General features: G+C 46.0%; 1 protein-coding gene across 1 annotated transcript in view; it reads left to right on the top strand.

The window, feature by feature from the left end:
- LOC146180153 (luciferin 4-monooxygenase-like) overlaps window positions 1-26,558 on the top strand; it is an 80,489-nt gene that overhangs the window by 38,776 nt on the left and 15,155 nt on the right. The window contains exons 3-6 of the mRNA XM_084580334.1: window positions 1,988-2,094; window positions 7,153-7,352; window positions 11,665-11,836; window positions 23,717-23,888. Coding sequence (XP_084436460.1) covers window positions 1,988-2,094; window positions 7,153-7,352; window positions 11,665-11,836; window positions 23,717-23,888 — 651 coding nt within the window. The remainder of the gene's footprint in view (window positions 1-1,987; window positions 2,095-7,152; window positions 7,353-11,664; window positions 11,837-23,716; window positions 23,889-26,558) is intronic.

Raw genomic sequence — 26,558 nt, 5'->3', positions numbered from 1 at the left:
ACGGTTTAACGTCCCAAAGTGAGTCAGGTTATTAGAAACACCTTAGTGGAGGGCCCCGAAAAATTCAACCACCTGTAGTTCCTTAACGTGGACCGATATCGCAGAGCGCACATGGGCACTTCTTTATGCCTCCATCGAAAAGCGGCCGCCGCGGTCGGGATTCCAGATTCCATCCCTTCCCCTTTGGCACAGAACTTTAGCTCCCTAACCACTGCGCCACCTTGGCGGGGCGTCATCATTAGCATCGTTTCTTCTTAGTTGTTAGATAATACTTCTGGTTTTTCTCAGAGAAGTGTCTTCGGCAGCTTATTTTATTTATTTCTTAGCAATGACTAGTTAGATGCTTATACCTCACAAGTATCTGCCCGTTTGTTTGCAGATGATTGGGCTGTGTTTAAAAACCTCACGTGCACAAAATATCAAGAAACATTACACAACACTTTAGAAGCTATTTCCTACTGCTGCACAAATTCCGGGCAAGAAGTTAAATACTACAAAACGATGTCGTTAAGAGTAACCAGGAAGCGACGCCCGTGTACATTTACGTATAACCTTCACTACAATATTATTTTGGAGGTGGAGTAATATAAACGCCTTGGAATTACGCTTAAAATAAAACAAACTTTTCGAAGCACATATCAGAAACTTCTCCTACGGCGCTGCGAAGACTGTGCATACTCAAGCAGAAACTCATTGCTGCTCCTAACTAAGCAGCTTGCATATAAGAATTGTGTTAGAGCCTAGCTTTATAAAACGGTGGCTATATGGGGCACACATATTAAAAAAAGATATCATACAACTCAAGTGCGCGCAAGTGGAAATCTATGTGATTCATTTTTCGCAAATATAGACGATATGATTCACCTTGTATGCTAAAGAAACAGCCCTACGGAGACACTTTAGAGTCCCGAATGAGCACAATCGTCTTGCCTTTCCAAGTCACTGCCTACAAGGACAAATAAAATGTAGTTCTCTAGACGTGTCAAAGTTCATTGTACGAGGAAGACTAGATACACGTGTGAACTCGCACTGGCACCAATTTTCGCCAACGCAATCACAATTATATGTATTGTTTTCTTTATAACTGAATCCTGAGGGAATGCTCCACATTTTCATACTTTTCACTATGCATTATTTGAGGAGAACTGCAATCTCACTTCCTTATTAAATGAGTTTCCATTTTTGCATTTTAATTCCAGCTTTTTTCTGTTCGGTTCTGATTTTCATTTCTGTTGTTTTCTTCTAGTAATATTTACAATGCTTGCCATTTCATATATTGAACGATGTTTAATTGTGCTACTCCTGCTAAGACCATGCATGGTATAGAGCATTGGAAATAAATAAAAAACTCTGAGGTAAAGTGAAAAGAAAAACGCAAAAAAAAAAAGCATTTCCATTCCACTGTTTCATCGTCATTCAGGATAGTACCGATTTTAGACTAACTGAAACGAGCGCATAACCCTCATGTTGGGACTATAATTGCTGTCAACACTTTGTTAACAATAGAGGAGAAAAACGTATAGCAGCGAATAAAGCTGAGCATTGTCCGAAATATTGATATTTCCCAGCATGATCTATAGCACCGCCTAGAAATGGGCATGGAGGCTACATTGCTCCTTTTCACTTCCTCTGAAGTATTCGTATTTCTACGTACCTTGACCAAACAAATTTTCGCGCGCCATTTTATGTCTGTTGCGTTCTGTCGTCTCTAAAATTATTGGCTTGGCGATTCTCTTGCAAAGCAAAATGCTAAACTTGCATAAGAGACTGTATACACCTAGATAATGGTATACACTGAATGTCATGTGCACTAGATGGATTGCTTTCGCTAGAAACTATACAAATAGCAGCCATCATATGTGTTTCCACATGTCATTTCTTTCGTCATTTCTTCGCCGCCGTCAACCTTGTCTTTTCCACAGCCTAAGAACTGCAACATAGGACACCCCCGCTCCCTTATGCTAATCTTTCTTTATCCTTTTAACAGGAGAAGTTCATCACCAGTTGGCTGATTCGCAACCAAAGTTTGTTTTCTGTGACGCAGAAGACTTGAAAAAAGTAGAAAAGGCTTCTGAAGGAATCTCGTCAATTGAGGTGAGCATGCTACTGTATCATATGACAAAAAGTATTTGTTCTTTTGCAATGCACGAGGCTAGACATTACGGCTGCCAATCGACTTCCGCAAAAATCAGCCTAACTGTTCGCAAATAGAAGGTTTTCACGCACTAAAAGTTTTCTCTTGATAACTTTGCGGGCTTACTGCACATTTCTTCAGGAACTCTACATTATCTGCCAAATACTGCTGTATGCGTTCAAATTGCATACCCTCCATCTCTTCGACAAACTGTGTTCTGCAGTTTCTCTGTCAAGAGATGATTGGAGTCCTCCTGTCCGCCTCTCGACTTCATCAACATATTGTTACGTGGTTTATTTACACGGAGGGTGTTGGTGGCGCTTGACGTTAGCACACCCAGAGTGAACCGACCCAGCTTCCTCTTCCTCTTCAGCTTCTCCCGCCACACCTCATCTTCCCCCGATACAGGAAAGCGGGACGTGCGTGACACTGCCCCTTCGCAGACGATGCCCCCCGGGCGACTCAAGGTTTGTTACGCTGATAGCAGGGCTTCATGCTGGCCACGTGAACTACTTAAGTCTTCCAAGAACGGCGACCGTGGGTGGTCAGGCGAGAGACTACAAAGTTGACTGCGCTGATGCTTTCCACTACAACGAAAGGGCCAGTATACTGGTGCAACAGTTTCTTGGACAAGCCGCGCTGACGCAATGGCGTCCAAAGCCACACCAAGTCACCAGGCCTGGGCATAATTAACATCCTGACGCTTGTCGTAGCGTTGCTCATAGCGTTCTTGGGAGGTTAGAGTGCGAAGTCCAGCGAGTCGGCGAGCTTCTTCAGCCGAAGAGAGAGTATGCGCTAACGAAGTTTCGGCCGGGAGTGAGAAAGGTAAAAATGTGTCCAGAGTATTTTGTGGAAGTCGGGCGCAAAGAAGAAAGAACAGAATGTAGCCTGTCGTTTCATGCTTAGCAGTGTAAATGCGTATGTTATAAACGAAAGGACTTCACGCCATTTTTTGTGACGGGAGTCGACATACATTGCGAGCATATTGGTAAGCGTGCAATTGGTGCGTTCGGTAATGCCGTTTGTTTGTGGGTGGTAAAGAGCTCAATGACGAAAATGGCATGAGTAGAGACAAAGAAGTTATACAACTTCTGCCGTAAACTGTCGCCCCCGGTCACTTATTAGCACACGCGAAGGCCCATGTTGAAGAACGATGGACCGTAGGAGGAAGGCCGAGACATAAAAGAAGTGGCTGACATTATGGCAGCAGTTACGCAGTACCGCGTAAGATAATCTACGCACACGATTATCCAGTGGTTCCCGTTGTTGGAACGGAGAAACAGTCCTAGAAAGTCAATTCCCGCCTGTTCGAATGGGGTTCGTGGCCGGGTTACAGGCTGAAGATGACCCGCCGAAGAGCAGGTTGGGTGCTTAAAAAGCTGGCATTGAAGGCAGCTGGGCACATAACGTTGAGTAGTTTGACTCATCTTTGGCCAATAAAAACGTTCGATCCTTAATCATGTGCAATGTCCTATCAAAACCCAAGTGTCCAGCCGTGGGATCATCGTGTATTACCCGAAGAACTTGACACCGAAGCCGTGTAGGAACTACCAGAAGAAACCGTGCACCTACTGACGAGTAGTTTTTCTTGTATAGTAGACTTTCACGAATGCAGAATGAGCTCGCAGGGTTCCTGGAAATTGCGGCATCAAAAAGCGGCGCCATCTCCCTCTCGTTCCTTTGTGCAATCTTGAATTCACCAACACCGGGGAAGGTTGGAGATATAGCAGCTATATATTCATCCAGGATCTCACTCTCGCTATCAGTATATTCAAGAGGCAATCGTGACAGGCAGTCAGCTTCACCGTGTTTACGAACAGTCTTAAAAGACACAGTAAAATTGAATCCTTGGAGGAGCTAAGCGCACTGCGCAAGGCGTCCAAAGAGGTCACGAAGGTTTACACGCCACCATAAGTAATGATGGTCCGTCATAACTTTAAATGCGCATCCATAAAGATATGACCGAAACCGTTGCGCAGTGAAAACAACAGCTAAGCATTCCTGTTCAGTTACTGTGTAATTATGCTCAGCCTTGCTGAAAGAACAGCTTGCATATGCAACGACATGTTCATTGCTGTCGAAATTTGGGCTTGTTGGTTCATACTTCCAAGCTGTAGCGCACACAAGACGAGGGACTGAGAACGAGAGGACAGACACCCGTTTTTGTACCCGTTTTTGCCGGTGGGTGTCCAGCGGCGGGTTTTCGAACGAACCACCTCCCGCTGCCGAGACGGACGCTGTGTGTATCCTCTAGTTCTCAGTCCCTCGTCTTGTGTGAGCTACAGCTTGGAATGTTCATTGCCATTGTGGCGCTGTATGAGCACTGCACCAACGCCGACTGCGCTGGTGTCAGTGTGAAGTTCTGTTGAAACTGATGGGCAGAAATGGCGTAGTACAGGTCCTGATGTGAAAATAAACTTTAAGCAACGAAAGGCGAACTCACAATCAGTAGTCCACTTGAAAAACACATCTTTTCGTAGAAGACAAGTAAGTGGATATGCTAGGTAAGCAAACTTCGGAACAAAACGCCAGAAGTAGGAGCAAAGCCTAAAAATCTGCTAAGCTGTTTTAACGATTTCGGTGGTTTAAAAAAAGCGAGCGCCTCAATTTTTTTCGGATCAGGCCTGCCTCCATCCTTGTCTACGAAATGGCCAAGTATTACTGTCTCGCGTTCTTCAAAACAAGATTTCTTGGAATTGAGTACCAGACCAGCTTTCTCAATACACTCCAAGACAATCTCTAATCGACTGTTGTGTTCACGAAAGGTATTTCCGAATATTACTTTATCATCCAAGTAACACATACAAATGTTCCACTTCAGCCCGCGCAAGGCTGTATCCATGAATCTGTCGATGGTAGCTGGAGCGTTGCATAATCCAAACGGCATCCCAATAAATTCATACAGTCCTTCTGGGGTGATGACTGCCGTTATTTCTTTATCTTTCGGGTGCATGGGAATCTTCCAAAAGCCTGATCGCAGGTCAACTGAGGAAAAATAGGAGGCAGAATGCAAACAATCGGTGGCTTCATCAATACGTGGCAGAGGATACACGTCCTTTTTGGGAACAGTATTCACCCGTCGATAATCGACAAAAATCGCCATGTGCCATCTTTCTTTTTGACTAATATCACAGGGGCAGCCCACGGACTCGATGATTCCTGATTCCTTATGGAGCATATCACGAACTTGTTCTTCAAACGTCAGGAGCTCTGATGGGGATACACAATAAGGCGTCTGAAAGATTGGATCAGCAGTCCCAGTATTGATTCTCTGCTCAGTATGTGAAATGGGGATACGTGGTGGCGATTCCCGTGAGAAATCGAAAGCCGCAGCATGTTTCGATAGAACTTCCACTGAACAGTGACGGCCACTTGTTGGCAGGGATTTGTTAACTATGGCAAGAAATTTTGTTTTATCTACTTCTAAGCATTTGACTGTTGAAACATCGGCGGTGATGCACGCATTGCGAAATCAGGGGGTAGACTAGCCGTACGTGAAAGTACTGAAAGATATAAATAGTGGCTGCACAGCAACAATAATTCTGCATATTGAAGGTAACGAAATTTCCATAAAGAAAAGTGCTAGCAAGGAGACACGATCTCCCCAGTACTCTTCACAGCTTGCTTAGATTAAGTATTCAGAGACTTGGAATGGGAGCAGTGAGGGGCAAGGGTAGATGGAGAATACCTCAGTAATTTGCGATTTGCCGATGACATTGCCTTGCTAAGCAACTCGGGGGATGCATTAATGACCTAGACAAGAAAAGTAGAAAAGTAGGCTTGAAACTCAATATGCAGAACACTAAATAAAGTAATGTTCAACAGCCTCGGGAAGGAACAGCAGTTTACATTAGGTAGCGAAGCACTGGAAGTAGTAGGCGAATATGTCTACTTAGGACAGGTAGTAACTGCAGATCCGGACCATGAAAAAGAAATATCAAGAAGAATAAGATTGGGATGGAGCGTATTTGGTAAACACTCGCCGGTTATGACTAGCAGCTTACCGGTATCGCTCAAGAGGAAAGTATACAACAGTTGTATCTTACCTATACTCACCTATGGGGCTGAGACGTGGAGGCTAACCAAGAAGGTTCTACTTAAGCTGAGGACACCTCAGAGGGCTATGGAACGAAAAATGGTAGGGGTAACATTAAGAGATAGGAAGCGTGCAGAGTGGGTCAGAGAAATAACTCAAGTTACCGAAATTCTAGTGGAAATTAAGAAGAAATGAGCATGGGCAGGACATGTAGTGCGAAGAGAGGATAACCGATGGTCGCTTAGGGTAACAAACTGGATTCCAAGGGAAGCGAAGCGTAGCAGGGGGCGGCAGAAAGTTAGGTGGGCGGATGAGGTTAAGAAGTTCGCAGGGGTCAAGTGGATGCAGCTAGCACAGAACCGGGTTAATTGGAGAAATGTGGTAGAGGCCTTCGCCCTGCAGTGGGTACAGTCAGACTGATGATGATGATAATGATGAAGATGACAATGTTGTCCTGTTGAGGCATAAAAAAATTGGAGAACAAAAAGTGTCTGGCGACGATAGGAGTAAAATAGATAAAATAGGGTGCTTTGTTTAAAACCTGATATTCATAGACATGCGCTCTCTTAGGGTTTATGGAGGTTGCCGTCTCAATGTAATGATGGCTATGAGGGACGTTGTAGTGGCTACTTCTGGAAGTCTGAACTACCTGGGGTTGTTTACTACGCACTGCCATCGTACGGTTAACGGGCCCCTTGTTTTTAGCCTTGATTTAAATGTACCCACCACTGTCTGGATTGCTCCAACAAGATTGGCATTGATGCCCGTCACCCTAACGGTCAAGCTGTTGCGCAAAGTAGTGCTATACTAGCTCGTATCCGTGAGATTTAGTTTTGCATACAAATCAACTATTACCTGAATTTTTCATGTAATGAAAGCACACGTATTTGTAAGCGGTATAATGTGTATTGTGTAATTTGTAAAAATGTATAGGCGTATTTTTGTGTCACCTTAGCTTGCGTATTTGATCTCATCTTTACAGGACATCATTCTTACTACCGGTGATACAGAACGGCTAAGCCTATCACAACTAAAGCAAACAACTTTGGATGACCTTGACTGTGCAGAAAGTGTGTGCCCGGACACGGTGCTGGTTATAATATACTCTAGTGGAACCACGGGATTGCCTAAGGGTGTCCAGCTCACGCATCGGAATGTCATCGCTCATGTTGTAATGCACGGGTAAGAGCAAGTACACACATGAATTATAGCGCGGTCACCCCTGATGTGTCTAATCATCCAGGTTTTCGTCAAGGTTGAATAAAAATCTCATAACACGACTGCTAAGAAATTGGAGTGTTCTATACAAGCCAGTGCGAAAGAGGCAGTTTCCAATCTCATATACCAGCCGTTCTGTCAAAATAGCAGCATTACCTCGCCATTTTCGTTTCGCGGTCACACTATTGAGGTGGGCCTCACCCACAATCCAGGCAGCCATAATTTTTATAGGCTTTCATAATGTACAGAATAATAAAATGTTTACGTGCTTTCCTTTAGAGCAGAAATTCACCATGAAGAGAAAGGGAAGAAAACGATACATTTTATTCGAAACGTTCACTAGAAGAGAGGCGCTATGCAGTTCCGTAGGCTTTGCAGGTTAGTTGGACGGCGATTTCGCTCGGTGTTGGCTAGCCTTTTTTCTGGGCTACATGGCTCTGTCGACAAGAATGCTAGTCAATATCTGCTCATTAATGCTGCTACTATAATGAAATATTAAATTTCACCTATGATATTATGCCCCAAAGCGTTTTGTTGACGACTTTACAAGCATTGAGAAGGCTTTGGATATCGCATCTGCTAAAATGTAACTAAATTCGGCAAACACTAAACCGAATGTTTGGCGCCTACTCCTTAAAAGGAAGTCATACGCACTTCTATAAAATGACAACTGGAGTACAGTTTTATTTTTATATCTTTAGTTTTCATAGTGTAATACGTTATAGTGCCTCATGTTTATAATGTACATAGGATTGTTCTTATGCGAATTTGGCACATATCGGGGATGCAGTAGTTGCTTATGTTCGACTCTAAACTGTCCGTTTTCAAAATAATATGTAGAACGAAGACACACGTCTGGATCCTCCAAATTTTGTAGACATAACTGGTCCTGGATAATATTGTTATGGACGACAAGGAAGAAGAAGCGGGCAGTGGCGCGGGCAGGAGCGCTCGCGCTAGGCCCGCGAACATTCATTAAACGTCATCTACCATCGTCATCGGTCATGTTCTGTCTCCTGTCTTCATCGGCTTGCCGCTTCGTAACATTTGGTTGGAGGTGCGGCGTACGACATCCTCATCCTCGCCTTGGAGCATCGATGCCATCTTCAAGCCGGGACCATCACCGAGGGCCCAGGGACATCGCCGAGCAGCTTCGCCCCAGCCCTTCAAGCCCAGACTTGAACAACTACCACCGCCCAGCCCCCAGCCCGGACCTGAAGACAAGGAGAACAGGCATACCGATCAGAACCGAGATGAAGGACCCGAAAGACTCGAATGACCCGAAGGAACCGATGGACACGAACACGCAACCCCCGCCCAAGCTGCCCGACGTGACCTCGAGCCATCGGTCCCATGGACTCTGGTGACGGATGGTTGACAGCTCCAAAGGAGGCGGATCACCCACGCATCAGACATCGTACCGGCAAGCCGTTCTATTCTTCCTTCTTCCTCTTCTTCTTCAAGCATCCAGACACGCCCATCATCATGCCATAAAATCATTAACATCGCTAAACTTCCTCGTCCACGATCGAGACGATCGCTCGGTGGCCCCGGGTCATGTTACGGACAAGGAAGAAGAAGCGGGAAGTGGCGCGGGCAGGAGCGCTCGCGCTAGGCCCGCGAACATTCATTAAACGTCATCTACCATCGTCATCGGTCATGTTCTGTCTCCTGTCTTTATCGGCTTGCCGCTTCGTAACAATATACAGAAAGCCGTTCCACCTGCAACGCTTTGAAAATTGTCAGTATTCAGCCATAATGTAGGGCTGAATACTGACAATTTTCAAACCCAGCCTTCAGGTTTATACTTATATTTATAATTTTGATCTATAATGCAACGTTTTTTCAGGCCGTAATATTTCTGAGGTAATAAAAATTATTGAGTGGAATTTTCATAAAAGTCGATGATGATGTATTTTTTAAATTAGAGTTAAAGTTGCACTTGTTTTTGATGTTTTCGAAATCTAGATCGAATTTGAAGCGTTGTGGAGAACGCACCTAGCAGCCTTGCCTTAAATTAGGGAAATTATGTGAATAATAAAAGGAAACAGACGACGCTGAAATATAACGCATTATGTATGTACATAAGGTTGAAAATTGACTTTTTGGCAATGCGTTGCTTCTGGACCAATGTTTGCGATTTTTACTAAATCAACAGCAACAACAAAACATATCTTTAACAACTCCCATAATAGTAAACGTAGCATAGGTTTTTTGGGTAGAAAAAAATATATTAAAAAAATTTAGTACTCTAGCAGCACGTCTCTAAACTTCCATCTGCATCGATACACGATTTTTTTTTTAGAAACCTACGGGGTATTCTGCAAAACCTATAGCCATTTCTTTCTGTCGAAGAGTTTGCCCACTGCGTATAAATATCTCATTAAAAACGAAAAATCGTCATGGGACCTTAATCACCGTTCTTATCTGAACACGCCCATATATGACAAAAGAAAGTTTATATGTAGCCTGACACTGAAATAAGCTAATATAAGCTTATGAGTATACCACACATACCATAAGAAAAGAATTTGTAAATTTAATTTGCTCTCTTTACTGATAACTAACTGTATTTTATGTATCAATTCATTGCGACGGGTTCTGGATCCGCAAATTATGAGCCATTGTATATAACGCATGGCGTTATATAACGAGTATATAACGCCATGCGTTGAGACATGCAAGTGACGTGCCCAGTAAGAGTATGAAGCACTGCACTTTCTTGGCATTTAGAATCTGCCAGAATTTTTGGAAGATGCTATGAGCGCCCTAGATTCCCACACTGGATATTTGGACAACACTGATAGAAACTTGTTTTTGCGACAGCAATACTTTGAACATCCAAAATGCATGCGTTTGTTCTCGCTGAGATTTTCACTCTAAGCGAGATTAGACACTTATCAGCCTTGATTGTCATTTACCTAATTTTTTTTAAACGTAATACCAGTTGGAAAAATGAAAACATTTTACCCTTCTGATGGGAGATGTAAAGTGCCTGAACCGACTCCGCTAGAAGGCAGCCATAACTGGTACTCGTGTTTCTCTATTTAACTCATGAAAAATCTGCAAGAGCAATAAAAGTATTGAAAGGCTTTGGCAGTACTTATTTTAAACTATAGGTATGTCCAATACTGTGCGTACTTTGCTACATTAAAAAAAGAACTTTTATACAAAGTACTTCTAAATCCAGCAAAACAGCGGAGCATATTCGTACATTGGAGGCCCTGTGAAACACCAGCACATGATCTGCGATCTTTCGTTGAGAGCCTGGAGTTAGTACGCACCTACAGATCATGGATATCTCTAACACAGTCGGGTCCAATTCACACCAAAAAATAAAGAAAATAATTCATATTGCCGCGGATCTTTCTGAACTCACGCCTAAAAACGAATTGAGCCTGGTTTCAAAGGTTACAAAGAATTGAAAAGAGGCGTTATACGACCTTTCCTTGTAATACCACTGCCATAGCAGCGCTATCACTTCGACGACTCTTTGATTGATGGGTATTGAATGGTATGAAAAAAAAATAATATGCAAGGTGGCTTCCACGATTTAGCTTGCAAAAACTGTTAGACAAATGTCTGGCGATATGCTGAGATCATCTGTTACGTAATATCTGCAATTGGTTTTAGGCATAAGCGTCAGTTCCGATGACTGAAATGACTCAAAACCACTCTAAATTATACATGTTTCTTGAACAGTTGCAATACAATGTTGAGTAGTTTCTTCTAAAAAAGATGACAGCTTAGTTGAAACAACTGAGTACAACTTTAGGGTAATTTATCATGTTTTATCTCTGTCCTACAAAATGCATACCCCCTTATTACTTTTTTCTCTTTGATGGTTGATGAAAGCTTGCTGTGCACTTGCACGCCTTGTTATCATTTATTACTTTATGGTTTTGGAATGAGGATCTGTTACTGCTATTCAGTTTCAGTAAATGCCTTCTAAATACATTGTAAAGCATAAATAGCTCTACCTTTCCTGTCATGTATGCCAATAGAATTTGCTTTAGATTTGAAGCGTGAATAATGCGAGTCGCAAAGTTGTGCATTATCTTAGCGAAAAATCAATATACTTCTACTGCGCAAACTTGGAAAGCTAGGAGCCAGGGGCAAAATGCTGATGTTACTTCTTTTTATGAAAAGTAATTCATGCTTATACGTTTCGAAGCAGCTGTAAGGACGAACGTAAAGTTAAATGCCAGCACAAGGTTTTTGTATACATGATTTCATGGAGTTATGAAAATAATTCTTATGGCATTTTTTTTTTCAGATTAAGCGACCCGTCGGCATTCAACAAAGATGACGTATTCATGAACATAGCACCCGTCAAGCACGTCGGTGGGTTCACGCTAATTTTCGGACATCTAGGCCAAGGTGCTTGTGTGATTTTGGTTCACTCACTCGACCTTGCTGTGATCTTGGCTGCCATTGGGGCTCACAAGGTAAATATTGGCTACTTCCTATTTAGCCTGAAAATAGCAGTTTTGTTTAACTAATGTCGACACACTTTGCTCACTTTGCCAGAAGTTTATAAGAGCAAAAATTGCCTTTAAATTAAGGAAGGAAATCGAAAATAAATAAACACAAATTACAGGCATATACAGGAGCCAGGATTGTTTAAGGGGTCACTACTCTGCAGAGAAACACACCTATTACTGAGCTCACAGAAAGTGCTCGATAATTTTAACATTACAGCGGGTGATATTTATACACATCGTTATTTTATAGCCTTCGAAAAGTATGCTAAGCGCGGTTTGCTCGAGTTGATTGTAAAGGAAGGCAGACAGTATGCACGTGGTAGTGTTGAAATTGTTATGTAACTGAAAATTACCTCATGAAATGTTTACTTTTGATTAGGAGCTACCTTTCTAATTAAAATGAAGGCAGTGAGTGAAGCAGAGTCCACTTTTAAAATTTTCTCTATCGGGAATGACTTCGCTTTGTCTATTTTTTGCCGTAGAAGTAGCGAATCCGAGCTTCGCATCAATACCACGCCAAGCGACGCTGTTTTCAAAATGTTCAGGGAGGGAAGCAAGCTTCACTAGTTAAAATGCCAATTGTCGAAGGTAAACATTTTGAAATGCATTACCGTGGTTTCAAACAAATTTAAGAGGATTTAGCCTTCTTGTTGACGCCCTTCGTTTTCCTAATATCATGTTGCCCCTAATTAAAATCTAAAGCAACAATTTTGATTACATATTTCTAGGTAACAGATAGTTTTATCATTACAGTCTAGCACGTAAACCACCTCCGCCAACCGCAATGACATCACTCGCAGGCTTTGAACTAACTACCTGCAAACAGCTAACAAAAACGTCATAGGAATGTGGAGCCTAAACGATATCGTCACGGACAACAGGGCTAGATGTGACTAAGACGACGGGACGAAGCTCAACCAGCAGGAAAAGTTCCGCGCACAGCACGCGAGACAACGTCGGCGTCCTTTTCTTCCAGGTGCCACCTAAAAACATCTGGGACACCAGGTGGCATTACTCCCCCTCCTAAAAAAACGAAAGCACAGACTGGGCGCGAGAGATGGGCGATGCAAGTCAGTACAGAAAACGAATATAAAACAGAGGCGGTGCCCTACACAACTAAACGAGTGCATAGTACACAGCACATTACTGCGTGAAATACGGTTTCATGCGGACAACGTGCCTCACCTCGGAGCGTGGTTGCCGACGCGAGGTCTGCACAGTACCCGCTGGAAGGACTTCGTATGTCACTTCTGTGACACGGCGCAGAACCTTGTAAGGTCTAAAGTATTGTGACATCAGTTTTTCAGACAAGCCGGGCCGGCGCACCGGTGTCCACACCCAAACTTGCTCTCCTGGTTGGTATGTGACGTGTCGATGACGGAGGTTGTTGCGACGCGTATCCTTTCCCTGCTGTTGCTGAATGTGGATGCGGGCAAGTTGACGTGCTTCCTCGGCGCGCTGAGCAAACTGCTCAGCGTCTGGGATGAGAGGATTATCCGTGCAGCACGGAAGCATGGCATCTAACATCGTCTGAACGTCGCGTCCATAGAGCAGGCGAAATGGCGTAAAACGCGTAGTCTCTTGGATGGCAGTGTTGTAGGCATATGTGACGTACGGGAGAATCTCGTCCCAGGTCTTGTGCTGGGAGTCTATGTACATTGCAATCATGTCGGCGATCGTTTTATTGAGTCTCTCCGTGAGGCCATTCGTCTGTGGGTGATAAGCAGTGGTTTTGCGATGGCTCGTGTGACTCAGCTCAAATACGTCGTGCATAAGTTGTGCCGTAAACGCCGTGCCTCGATCGGTGATTACTTGGGACGGTGCGCCATGGCGCAACACTATCTGCTGCATAAAAAACTGGGCGATCTCAGATGACGTGCCACGCTTCACCGCCTTGGTTTCCGCATACCGTGTGAGATAGTCGGTCGCGACTATAATCCATTTGTTACCGACCGATGTCAACGGAAATGGGCCCAGAAGGTCGATGCCGATTTGGTCAAACGGTGTTCAGGGAGGCGCAATAGGTTGGAGCAAACCCGCTGGCTTGAGAGCTGGCGCCTTTCGACGTTGGCACTCACGACAGCCTCTGACGTAGCGATGAACGGCGTCAGCGAGTTTAGGCCAATAATAGGCTTGACGAACTCGGGCGAGTGTGCGTGTAAAGCCAAAGAGGCCGGAGGTGGGCTCATCATGGCAGGCAAAAAGGATATCGGCACGGAGGTCGGCTGGCACTACGAGGAGGAACGCTCGGTCAACAGTGCTGGAGTTCTGTTTGTATAGAACGCCATTCCGGACACAGAAAGCAGACAGGTTTCGAGCAAATTGCCGAGGGATATCAGCAGCGCGACCCTGCAGGTGGTCAATGACAGGTCGAAGGTCCGGGTCAGCTCGCTGTCGGGTCATTATGTCTGAAGCACTCACCAGTCCAAAAAAACCGCTCTCATCGTCCGTGCTCTCATCGACTAAACCGACGGGTGCGCGCGACAGCGCGTCAGCATCTTCGTGCTTCTGGCCAGATTTATACATAATGGTGTACTCAAATTCTTGGAGGCGAAGACTCCATCGTGCTAGGCGCCCCGATGGGTCGCGAAGGTTAGCCAGCCAGCACAAGGAATGATGATCGGTGACAACTTTAAACTGGCGGCCGTAGAGGTAAGGCCTAAATTTCATGATTGCCCACACAACCGCAAGGCATTCCTTTTCCGTAGGGGAGTAGTTTGTCTCGGCGCGGGAGAGCGTGCGGCTGGCATACGCTATTACCTTTTCGACGCCAGCTTGGTGTTGTACGAGTACAGCGCCAAGGCCGATATTGCTGGTGTCGGTGTGGACTTCGGTGTCAGCGTCTTCATGAAAGTGCGCAAGAACAGGGCTTGTTTGCAGTCGGCTGCGCAGCTCCGCAAAAGCCTCTTGTTGCTCGGCGCCCCACACGAACTGTGTATCATCGCGCGTGAGGCGAGTCAGGGGGGCGGCAACTTTGGAAAAATCAGCGATGAAGCGGTGTTAGTACGTGCAGAGACCCAGGACGCGTTTCAAACTTCTCTTGTTTGCAGGAACGGGAAATTTGGCGACAGCAGCAGTCTTGTCGGGGTCTGGCCTAACGCCTGCGGCACTCACAAGGTGACCAAGAAACTTCAACTCTTTGTAGCCAAAGTGGCACTTCTCGGGCTTGAGCGTCAAGTCAGCTGACCGGAGGGCATCTAATACTGCGCGCAGGCATTCGAGGTGTTCTTCAAAGGCTTCAGAGAATACGACAACATCGTCGAGATAGACTAAGCAGATTTGCCATTTGAGGCCGGCGAGGACGGTGTCCATCATGCGCTGAAAAGTTGCCGCCGGCGCTGAACATAGGCCAAAAGGCAGCACTTTGAACTCGTACAGTCCATCTGGAGTGACAAAAGCTGTTTTTTCGCGGTCCCGCTCATCAACCTCAATCTGCCAGTACCCACTCTTCAAGTCAATGGAGGAGAAGTACTGGGCGCGACGAAGCTTGTCGAGCGAATCGTCGATACGGGGCAGCGGGTAGACGTCTTTTTTAGTGATGGCATTCAGCTTTCGATAATCGACACAGAAGCGAAGGGTCCCATCTTTTTTCTTTACCAGCACGACAGGGGATGACCACGGGCTGTTGGATGGTTGTATGACACCATCACAAAGCATCTCCTGAACTTGTGTCTGAATCGCTTCACGTTCCGTCGTTGAGATACGGTACGGCTGCTGGCGGATAGGGCGGGCGTCGTCAGGAGTAATGATGCGGTGCTTCACGAGAGGCGTTTGCCGTACTTTCGATGAGGACGCAAAGCAAGAGCTGAACTCTAGTAGGAGGGCACGTAGCTCACGATTCTGTGTGTCCGAGAGATCCGGACTAATATCAAGACTATCAAGTGGGGGCTGCACAGTGCTGACAGCCCCCTAAAAACATCTGGGACACCAGGTGGCAATATAAACGAATATGCTTTCAATTTGCATTATACTAAAGCAGCCTCTGCCAGCATTTTCTGTCTTTTCTATTTTTACAGGTTATTTCTCACCAGTAAGGAGGTATGCAGGTGATTACTGAAAATACGCATACACTTTAAACTTCTCCGGCGCCATAGAATGCCCACTTCCACCAAATGAAAAAGGGATATTTCTTGAGCGTAAAATAAAATAAAGACGATAGCACACGTTGGGTAAAGCAACAGAACGCTGCAACAGGCGCATTCACGTTTCACACAACTTCGTACAAGCAAATTTCTTGCAGAAAAATATTCGACGCACATTTAGCGTCCTCGCACAGAAGATTAGGCTATCGCTTTCATTGTGAATGAAGTGGTCTTGAACAAAGGCGGTAATTACTACTTGAAATAGTTAAAACTCGATATTCATTTTATGGTGATCACTACAATCGCAAGGCACAGGCAAACCTGTTGCGTCATATCAGTTTGAAATGAACGTCTTGTCTACAATATTGTATATAAATATATATTTGTATATATAATAATAATATTGTATATAAATAAATATATATTTATTTCAGGGGACACTCAATAACGTTAGATAGTAGACTGTAAGGACAACTCAGGCAAACATGTTTGCAAAATAGTGAATGATTGGTTCACACGAAGGGAAAGGCGCAGTATCTGTCACACTTGTTTCTGTGGACACCTGACCGCGCCGTAAAGGAAGGGAGGAAGGTGGGAGTGAAAGTGGATAGAGAGAAAGAGGAGGCATAGTGGAGGGCTACGGAGGAATTTCGAGCACCTAGGGATCTTTAACATGCGCTGACATCGCAGGAATGCGTCACCTTCAGTACAGTTCCTAACACGCGCATTTTAGAGCGCAACTGTTTGGCGCCCTTTCTTGCGTTTCGCGTCGTTGTCGGCATGGGCCTCGTAACCAGCTCCGCCCCCCTCACAGCCCCCTCTTCCTCTGTGGCGGCAATCGCGCGTGTTTTTTCCCTTCCTATAAATAAATCAGCTTCTGATTTCTGAACGCGCTCCCCAACCCCACACCCTCCTTTTCCTGTTTGGCGGTTACGGTATTCTCCGGTCACGGTGTTAAAAGTCGTTCTTCTAACACCGTGTCTCCGGTTGCAGAAGACAATTTATCAGCGAATCACGGTTTGTGCATCCTAAGCCGAAACGCAGAGCCACGTTTCCTTGACCCGCTAGCGGTGTAAGCGGCATAGTCAGTCGCTGCTTTCCCATCTCAGCGCAACGTTGGGCCCACGCGCCGCCTCCCGCAAACTCTCGATAACTTAATTGCTCTCTTCATTTCTCCGACCACACAGCTTCCTTCATTGCATTCCGTTAGTGGAGTGTTTCTTGAAAGAATATGTGTGAAAATTTAAAAAGTCTGTAAATGTAGATACATGTCTTGCTCAAAATATTTGCCTCAGCCTATCGGAGAAGGTGAAACAACTGATGTGCTAACACAGAGATTTCAGCTAGTTGGTTCATCTTCGATATTTTACCGGCGCGGCGACAGGGGACGAGGAACAAGAAGGGACCGAGCGCTTGTCTTGTCGTCTCTTCTTGTTCCTCGTCCCCTTTCGCCGCGCCGGTAAAATATCGATAACTGATGTGCTGTGCTGAAATGTTTCATTAGGGAGTAACGTAATCGTCGGCAAATTTTTTTCTCAGTGATCCCCAGATGGAGAGGAAGGAATTTTCCTCGAAGGAGCAAGAAGCTGCAACTCACTGAAAACTATACGCAGCGGTGCTGGCCGCGTTATGCAGAAGGCTTTTCAGATTTCCACTGGCCACCTTCTAGTGGTAACTGGCTGCTTGAATGAGAAATTATACTCATGTATATGCAGTCTGGTTTGACCTGCTTAAGTAGTTCTCAAAATACGCATCACAGAAGCTTCAGTAAGCAGCTTATCTTGCGGTTCTCGTTAATACAACAGTTAATAGGATCGTAAATTTATTTATGGTGACAGCATATTTTGACGTTGAAGAATTCGTCTCGCATGAAGATGTCGCCTGAGGGAGTAGGTCTACTGCTTAGGTTGTACTCAATCCATGGTAAAGCGGCTATTCTGCCTGTGTGTGGCCTCAGTAGACGACGCATCTCGAGTTTCACGGCACCCTCTTCAGCTGTAAGAGTTCCAGATGGAATAGCCCGCTCTTTTCTCCCAAAACGTGCGTGTTGCGAGTGACATAGTATAGACAATGAAAACTGTTCAGACGAAGCAAGAGACAGGGTTACCCGTGAACAGACACAAATCGCGCTAGAAACTAATCTTTTAAGACGAGATAAAAGCTCGGAAATAATGAGGAGGTCTTTATTTACTTGCTTTTGCCCGTTCATTTACTGAACGTGCCTATTAAATACTCCAATCGAACTCTTTGAAGCAGACAGGGAGTTAAGGTGAACTTCCCATCGCTAGACAGGCTCAGAAGGTAGCAACCATGGGAGTAGACGTAGGGTAGAAGGTTAAAGAACCTTATGTAGCGTGCTTAGTCATGCGGTGCGATAACCATTTTTGTGGGATTAGCTACATTTTAACCGTCTCCTTTGAGTCCGCGCCCCCTGAAGCGATGTCTAGAACACTGCGAGGCCTCGTAACATCAGAATGAAATCGCATCACCTTAGATTTGAGTATTTTATTTAATTACGCCAGTAACTGCGGACGTTTCGTTACAGAGAGAAAGCTTGAAGAGAGGAAGGCAGAAAGTGTACACGACCGCAGGCGCTGGCACGAAGTCTTAGGTCTATAGTGTGTGCATGTGCCGCTAGGTGGCATCAATGCTTCCCTGGTGATATATATTTGCGTTCAATAAAGCCTGGGGGTCATTTGCCCGCTTAGTGGCGTTTCGCGTCGATCGTCGTTCATGGTCGCAGTAGCACATCCCGCTACATGGTGTCAGAAGTGAGATCACGACGCCACTGCTTCGGTGATCTTTGGCTATTTGCCATGAACGACGCCACCGCCTCACTCGGGGCAGTTCAGCGCCCACCGCCACCGTTCGATTTTGACAACCTAGGTACCTGGACGGCATGGCTGCTGCAGTTCGAGGACTTCTATTGTGCAACGAGACAGTCTACTTCAGCACAGAAAATTCAGGTGCAGTCTATACTATACAGCATAGGGCCGCAAAAGAGAACCGGTCTTGCATCGACAACGCTTGCAGAGGCCGACGTCAAGGGCCTATCAACTGTCATGAAGGCGTTCAAAGACCATTTCGTCTACCCGGTGAACCAGTTCTGTGAGTCAGCCGCTTCCACCGCCGGACGCAGAAACCTAGTGAGACCGCTGATTGATTTTTCTCCGCGCTCCCTACTATGATCAAGCGATGCAATTACTCGTGGTCTGCTACTGAAGACGCCTGTGCGCGACCGTTTTATTGTCAGTGTCCTGGACCGCAAGCTTTGATACCTACTATGTGGGAGTATTAAGTTAACTTTGCAAGAGGCATTGACTGACAACGAAAGCAGAATTCGTCCCTCTGTAGAGTCGCCTTCACTTGCTGTCGACGCAACGCGCATGCGTAAAGAAAAGCTGTAGCCGGTTGATAAGCCTACCCATTCTTGCTTATTCTGTGGACGTGCGTCGCATCCGCGTGCGGAATGCCCAGCTCCCCGCGTTTACATTAACGTCCGCGACAAGAGTGGCCACTTTGAAGTCCTTTGCGTCAAGAAGAAAAAAGGCGGGAAGCAGACACGGAAACCTTCGGCCAGTTCGGTGGAGCTTCACGCCGTTGCGGAAGGTCGCCGCCTTAAGGCGTTGTCCAATGAGGCGCTCGTAGATTGACGCGCCCTGTTGTTAGAGGTAGACTTCGGCGCCGAAGTGTCAGATGCTCCAAGGGCATTTCCTGGCATTCCTGCCACGCTTCAGGACCCAGAGGGTAAGCTGAAGGGGCATGGTAACATGTGCTTCCAGTTCTGGGAATTTATAGCGCTACTTTTATGTATCACCGCTGGTCTGTCAAACCGCAGATTTATATTTTGGCAGCGCACACAGTCCCTCTGCTAGGTTTTCCGGCGATACAAGATCTCGGCATCTGCAAGTTTCCCGACCACGTTTCAGAAGTCTCAGAACCCTCCGGGCAGCTTCGTCTCGAACCTGGTCTTTTTGAAAGTCTTGAAATGCTTCGAAATGCCTACACTATCCGACCGAAATCGAATGCTAATCCATTGTCATTAATCGTACCCAGACGCCTGCCGCTATGACTTACGAACGCGGTAGAACAGGAGCTGGGCAAAGGGGAAAGGAATTGCGTGATCCGTCCCGTCGACCCATCTAGGGAGTGGAGCGCCAGACTAGTTGTAGTCCCGAAGGCTACCGGTACCGACCGGCTTTGCGAAAATCTGACGCACCTCAAGAAGGTCATTTTACGTTAACGCTATATGTTGTCCATGGTCAGCCAATGCATTCGTCTGCTGTAGAAAGCCGCTGTTTTCTACAAGTTGGATAACCCCTCAAGCTTCCACCAAGTCAAGATGTCTCCCGAGTCCTGAGTCGCAAGAGTGCATAACGTTCATAACTCCATTCGGGTGTTACTGTTTTCTCCTGCTCTCGTTTAGGATTCCAACTGCTCATGAGTACTTCCAGTGACAGATGTCCCGTATCCTGGAAGGCCAGTCGGGTGTTGTCAACCTGATCAACGATATTAACGTCTTTGGAAAAACGCGTGCAGAGCGTGACTATTGATGGCAAAAAGTTCTCAATCCGCTAAAAAAAGCAGGGGTCACGTTAAACCGCAAGATGTGCACTTTCGAACACAGCATCCTCAAGTGTCAGAGTGTTATTGTCAGTGCTGACGGGCCAAGACGTGGTCGGCGGCAATAAAAGCCATGCCATTTCCCTCAAAACGTCACAGGTGTCTGCAGACTTCTGGGCCTTGCACTTATTGGACTTCTGGGCAGATCGGACGCTTCTTGCCTCACGTATCTGAAACGACAGCACCGATACGAAATTTGCTGCTGAAGGAGTCTGAGTGGACATGGAGCCACACACAACAGTCTGCCGTTACCTAACTCAAGGAACTGCTCTGTTCGGACCTTTGTGTTGCTCGATACAACACTATGTACAAGACAACAGTATCAGCTGATGGCAACTCCTTCGGGCTTCGTACGGCTTTGCTACAAGAGCAGCATTCCGATGAGCGTCGTTCAGTTGCATTTGCAGCGCATTCAATCACAGCAGAGGGAGGTCGGTACAGTTAGATTGAGAAGAACACTTTGGCACCAAACTGGAGGGTGCTTCGTTTCAAAGAATATGTTCGTCGACTAAATGTTTTTCTTGAAACTTATACGTCTCTGCTGATGCTCATAGGGACCATGGATATTGACTTGCTGCTTCGGTGGGCTTAGGCTTTCAACAGACGCTGATGCGCTTCAACACGAAGTACTGTATGCACCCGGCAAGTTGTTGGCCACTGCTGACACGCTCTCAAGTGTACCATTGGGTGGTTCACTGCCAAGGCAAGTGGATCAAGTTGACCTCTTTTTTTGAACGGATTCTTCTCGCACTCCTAGACTTTGTTTCCACACCTCTAGAAGAGCTTCGTCGGGCTCAAGCCAATAATGGTGAGTGCAACCTTCTGCTTAAATACTGCACCAAAGGCTGGCCCAGATAGGCAAGGCTGCCGCTTCACGCTAATTACTGACAGCATCAGGTGAACATGTGTTTTTGAAGGGCTACTTCTGAAGGGAATCTGCATTGTTTTGTCGATGGCTCTTCGGCGGTTCATTCTTGAACTCATTCAGGACGGGAACCAACTTATTAACCGATGCAAAGCCATTCCTCAAAAGCCACAATGGTGGCCTCGAGTTAACAACTACATCAAAACGCTCGTCTCTAGCTGCGCCAAGTGCACTGAAACGCGCGTTCAACGCGCAGAGCCTATGTTGCCTTTGCAGTCTCCAAGTCATCCCTAGGAAGAGGTAGCAGTAGACCGTTTCAATCTGAATGGCCGAAATTATGCGTTGCTGGTCCACTACAGGTCAAGCTTCCCTGAAGTCAGTTTGAGTTCAATAGCTGCACGACAGTCATCGCACGCCACGCCATCCCAATAATCATCCGCAGCGACAACGGTCCACAATGCTCATCCAATGACGTATCTACCTTTGCATAGGCTTATAACTTCAGGAATGTCACCAGCAGCCCACGTCTTCCGCAGTCAATGGTGAGGTGGAGAGGATGGTGCAAACTATCAAGGATCTTTTGCACAAGGCTGGGGGTCCTTTCTTGGCACTGCTGGCATACATAGACACTCCTGGTATCAACGGCTGAGCCCTTCACAACTTCTCATACACAGACGGCTACAAACCAGAGTTCCTAAGACCGCACAGGAGCTAGAGCCAAGCTGTCCTTTGCACGTTTTTAACATGCGTGATCGAGCTAATCGGAGGACGCAGGCACGGAACTTCAACCAGATACATAGAGCTCAAGTACAGCGCCCGCTTCCGATTGGTCAGCAAGTCTGGGTGCGTGATATAAGTACTTAATGGAGACCCCGGCGCGACGGTCGTACGTAGTGGAGACCCCGAAGAGTGTCCGCCATTGTAATCGGCTACACCTTATCCAAGCCACTAACGCCCCAAGATCCGAGGACTCTATCGAACCTATCACCAGAGAGGAGCCCGAAATGAAGCCATCTGGTAGCGAGGCCTGGAGTTTGTTTTTCTACATAGACTTCATCAGCTTCACCAAAGCCACAACCTTCAAGGGCTCCTATTCATGTGTTAAGGTTTGAAAGACCATTCCGGAGGACGAAAATACTAAAATTGTGCAGTGCTGCGCATGCTGTTCATTCCCAACTAAGGGGGATGCAGTGTGTGCCTGTGCCACTAGAAAGCACCTCTCCCACCCTAGCTATATACTTGCATTCAATGAAACCTGGAGGTCATTTACATACTGAGTGGCGCAGAGTGTCGTTCGTCATTCGTGCTCGAAGAATCATATTCCTAAACAATGCCAGTTAAGAAACAATAGTGGTTTCGAGAACATAACCATGTGCATGAGTATTATTATTGCAGACAACATAACAATGAGGGCTGACAAGGTCCAGCTCAAATGTCTAGTTCCCAAATTGATGAGAACGGTTGGGATGGATTCATGTGGTTTAACGTCCCAAAGTGACCCAGGTTGTAAGAGGCACAGTAGTGGAGAGCTCCAGAAATTTCGGTCACCTGGGTTCTTCAACATAGACTAACATAGAACAGTACACGGGCGCATTACTTCGTGCCATCATCGAAATTCAGCCGCCGCGGCTGGGATTCGATCCCGCCTCCTTAGGTACAGCAGTCAAGTGCATAAACCACAACGCCACGGCGGCAGAGCAAATACAAGAAAAGGCCGAAATACAAACGTCCGAATGGCATGTGCAATACAGCTCCCAAACCAGTGGTACATACTAAACATGTCTTGCTTATTCTATACCTATATAGGAACCGCGCTCAAACGCCAACAGGCGCGGCAGGTAAGCTGTCACTTTAGCGCTTTGGGCGCTGGGCCTATTCTATAGGCTAAATATCTATAGACATTTTCACGAGCCTTGGCGAAGACGCTTTGATTGGGCTATGTGGCAGGACTGCGAGAGAGAACCCTCAGCTTTCCTGTACTACGGGTATCATTCAGTATTCAATATGGCAGCCTTTATGGCCTAATTTGGTATTTACTTATCTCCCATTTGGTAATAGGCTTCTGAACCTTCTGGGAGAGGCGAACTGTGCAGCGCCATGCACGTAACACTAAATCCAGCATCAGTCAATGATGCTAGAACTCTGAATAACTTGAATGTGTTCTAACACGTTGAAGTGTGCTTAGCATTATTGTTTTAGCGACACTGATTCATTTACGTATGAGGAAATACTGGATAACTTGAAAAAAACATTGCTCTCGTCTTTACTTTGCAGCCGACATCAACGCTACTCTTTCCAACGTTTGTGGCTAAACTTGCCGAACATCCGCTTCTCGATAAGGTGGACATGAGCAGCATAAAAAAACTGATGATAGGGGGCACCACGGCAAGTTCACTTGTTCTGCGCGGCATCACCAAAAAGCTTGGCTTGAACGGAGTGATACACGGTACGTTACAACTTTGAAAAATGTATAAACCTGTTGTTATTTACAAAATACCTTCAGTCGTACACGGTTCACGCAACCTTGGTAATAACATTGAATGCGTGATCTTGGTAGACCTCAATTCTACAGCCGGACTGTGTGTAAGGATCTTAACCACTTGACCCCTGCGAACTTCTTAATCTCATCCGCCCACCTAACTTTCTGCCGCCCCCTGCTACGCTTTCCTTTCCATGGAATCCAGTTTGTTACCCTCAGCGACCATCGGTTATCCTCTCTTCGCACTACATGTCCTGCCCATGTCCATTACTTCTTCTTAATTTCCACTAGAATGTCGGTAACTTGAGTTATTTCCCTGACCCACTGTGCAAGCTTCCTATCTCTTAATGTTACCCCTACCATTTTTCGTTCCATAGCCCTCTGGGTTGTCCTCAACTTAAGCACAACCCTCTTGGTTAGCCTCCACGTTTCGGCCCCATAGGTGAGTACAGGTAAGACGCAACTGTTGCATACTTTCCTCTTGAGCGATACCGGTAAGCTGCTAGTCATAATCTGCGATTGCTTGCCAAATGCGCTCCATCCCAATCTTATTCTTCTTGTTAGTTCCTTTTCATGGTCCGGATCTGTGGTTACTACCTGTCCTAAGTAGACATATTCGCCTACTACTTCCAGTACTTCGCTACCTAATGTAAACTGCTGTTCCTTCCCGAGGCTGTTGAACATTACCTTGGTCTTCTGCATATTGATTGTCAAGCCTACCTTTCTACTTTTCCTGTCTAGGTCATCAATCATTCACTTCAGTAACTTGAGCCATTTCTAACGCGAAAAGCGGAGAGTTCCATCGGGAGAGACTGTTATGCACGGCAATAACACGGCAAAGAACACTATAGGGGCTGAAAAACCAACACAAGAGTTTTTGTAGTGACCGCTCAACCGGATGGAGGTCCCTACCCAGCAGCAGTAGCCGCCCTAATAATAGGCGGTAATACGTCTTAGGGATAATATTCATTATGCATATTGCAGATAAGGTAATATTAAACGGCCGTCACAGAAATTCGCGATCAAAACTGGCTGCTAAATAAGTGGTTGGTCGTAGTATTTTTCTAGTTTACATTCGAGTGGCCGTGGGCAACATCAACGAAAATCTCTAATTATTGGTGAAGAAAACTGTCATTCCACAACTGTTGCACTAAGCTTATACCCACAATCTTTCTATTAGAGCGAACGGTCTATTTTTCAGGCTGCAACTCCCGCGTTTATCGGCTGTCGGAGAATTACTTTCAGTGCCTCGTAAGATCAAACTCTCTTCGCTCGTAGGAAGAACTGTCACGCGCTCTTTGACCGCCGCCAGCTTGCTTTGCACCGCACGCGTCTGCGCAAGTGCCTCCTTATACTGCGCTTGCGTGGCGGATAGCTTGCAGCGTTTTCCTCTTTTTCCTTCCGTATTGCTCCCTCCTCTTGCGGTGCCACTTACCGCATTTCAATCCCGCTGTTCTCTAGTCGGACACCTGCTCAAGCAGGCGGCACCTAGCTGTCGCAAATTCCCGCGCCTTTAGGCTGTGTGCGTCGGCGATCCGTCATCAGCCTCTGCACACGGCGACCAGGTGGAGCTTAAGCGTCCCCATAATTGAAACCGTTAAACCGCGCATGAGATTGCTAAACCAAAAACAACCATTCAACCGAGCTTTCTCATGTATAACCAGGTTTAAGTCAAGCTTAAATGTCCACGAATTGTAAGCCATAATTTACAAACTATTAATAGTAATGACATAACGTCATTCCAAACCTAAGCTTGTTAGCAGTCGTTCATTCCCCGCACATAAGTAGAACTACCTTTCCGGATCGGCAACCGGCATTCAAGACTAGCTGCGAGGTCGTACCAATTTAGCTTTCAGGCTGTAAACAATTGTATTCATTGCTGTTTCAATTATCAATGCTATTTTACCTTTCCCTTAGAAAATATTTTTACTATTGTAGGTAGAAATGTATAACCAGGAACGCAACGCTCATAGTTTTTCAATTTGGTCCCTTTAACTTTTTTCTATTTCGTACACCACTCCTCTCTCTGCAAACAGCGAGCTGTGTCTATAGCCTGATTTTCGGTTCTCTTTTTGATCACAACAGTGCGCTTTACAGCTAGAGTATTTTAGAGTATTCAGTGTTTCTGTGAGTTGTGTCCTCAACGTGCGACGATCTGGGCATCCCTGGCCACCGGCGGAAGCACGTCAAGCGACCTCCTAGGCGCTCTGCGCCGTATGCACTCCGACACGAAATACCCCCTCCAGCCGCACTCCATGCTGCACTAAGGGCAGCAGAGCCACACGCTAGTCAAGCGGCCCCTGTAGTGGCGGCAACAGATCAGGGCCCTGCGAACAAGAGGCCACGCGAAGAAAAAGCCAGCGATGCGGCTTTGGGTGACCAGGCAGAGGACATGGACCACGCATTCTTCACGGGTGTCTCCTACAAGAAAAAGAAAGCTGCTGGTGTTTCCGTTGTCTTCAGGCTCACCGAGGTAGGAGGCAATCTATGAAAAGCCAACCCTAACATCGTGGCTTCGTCAGGTGTAGCGTCGGCACACAAGAAAAAGCTCTCAGCCATCGTCTTAATAAGGATGGGAGCTTAATGGTTACAGTATCAACATTGCCTGCTGCAAACCGTTTGCTCACAGTAACTAAG

This window comes from Amblyomma maculatum, chromosome 9, assembly GCF_055883805.1.
Source record: "Amblyomma maculatum isolate TAMU_Amacu chromosome 9, ASM5588380v1, whole genome shotgun sequence".
Classification (NCBI taxonomy): Eukaryota; Metazoa; Arthropoda; class Arachnida; order Ixodida; family Ixodidae; genus Amblyomma; species Amblyomma maculatum.
The sequence above is the reverse complement of the archived record's forward strand: the minus strand, read 5'-3'. Positions and strand labels throughout refer to the sequence as shown.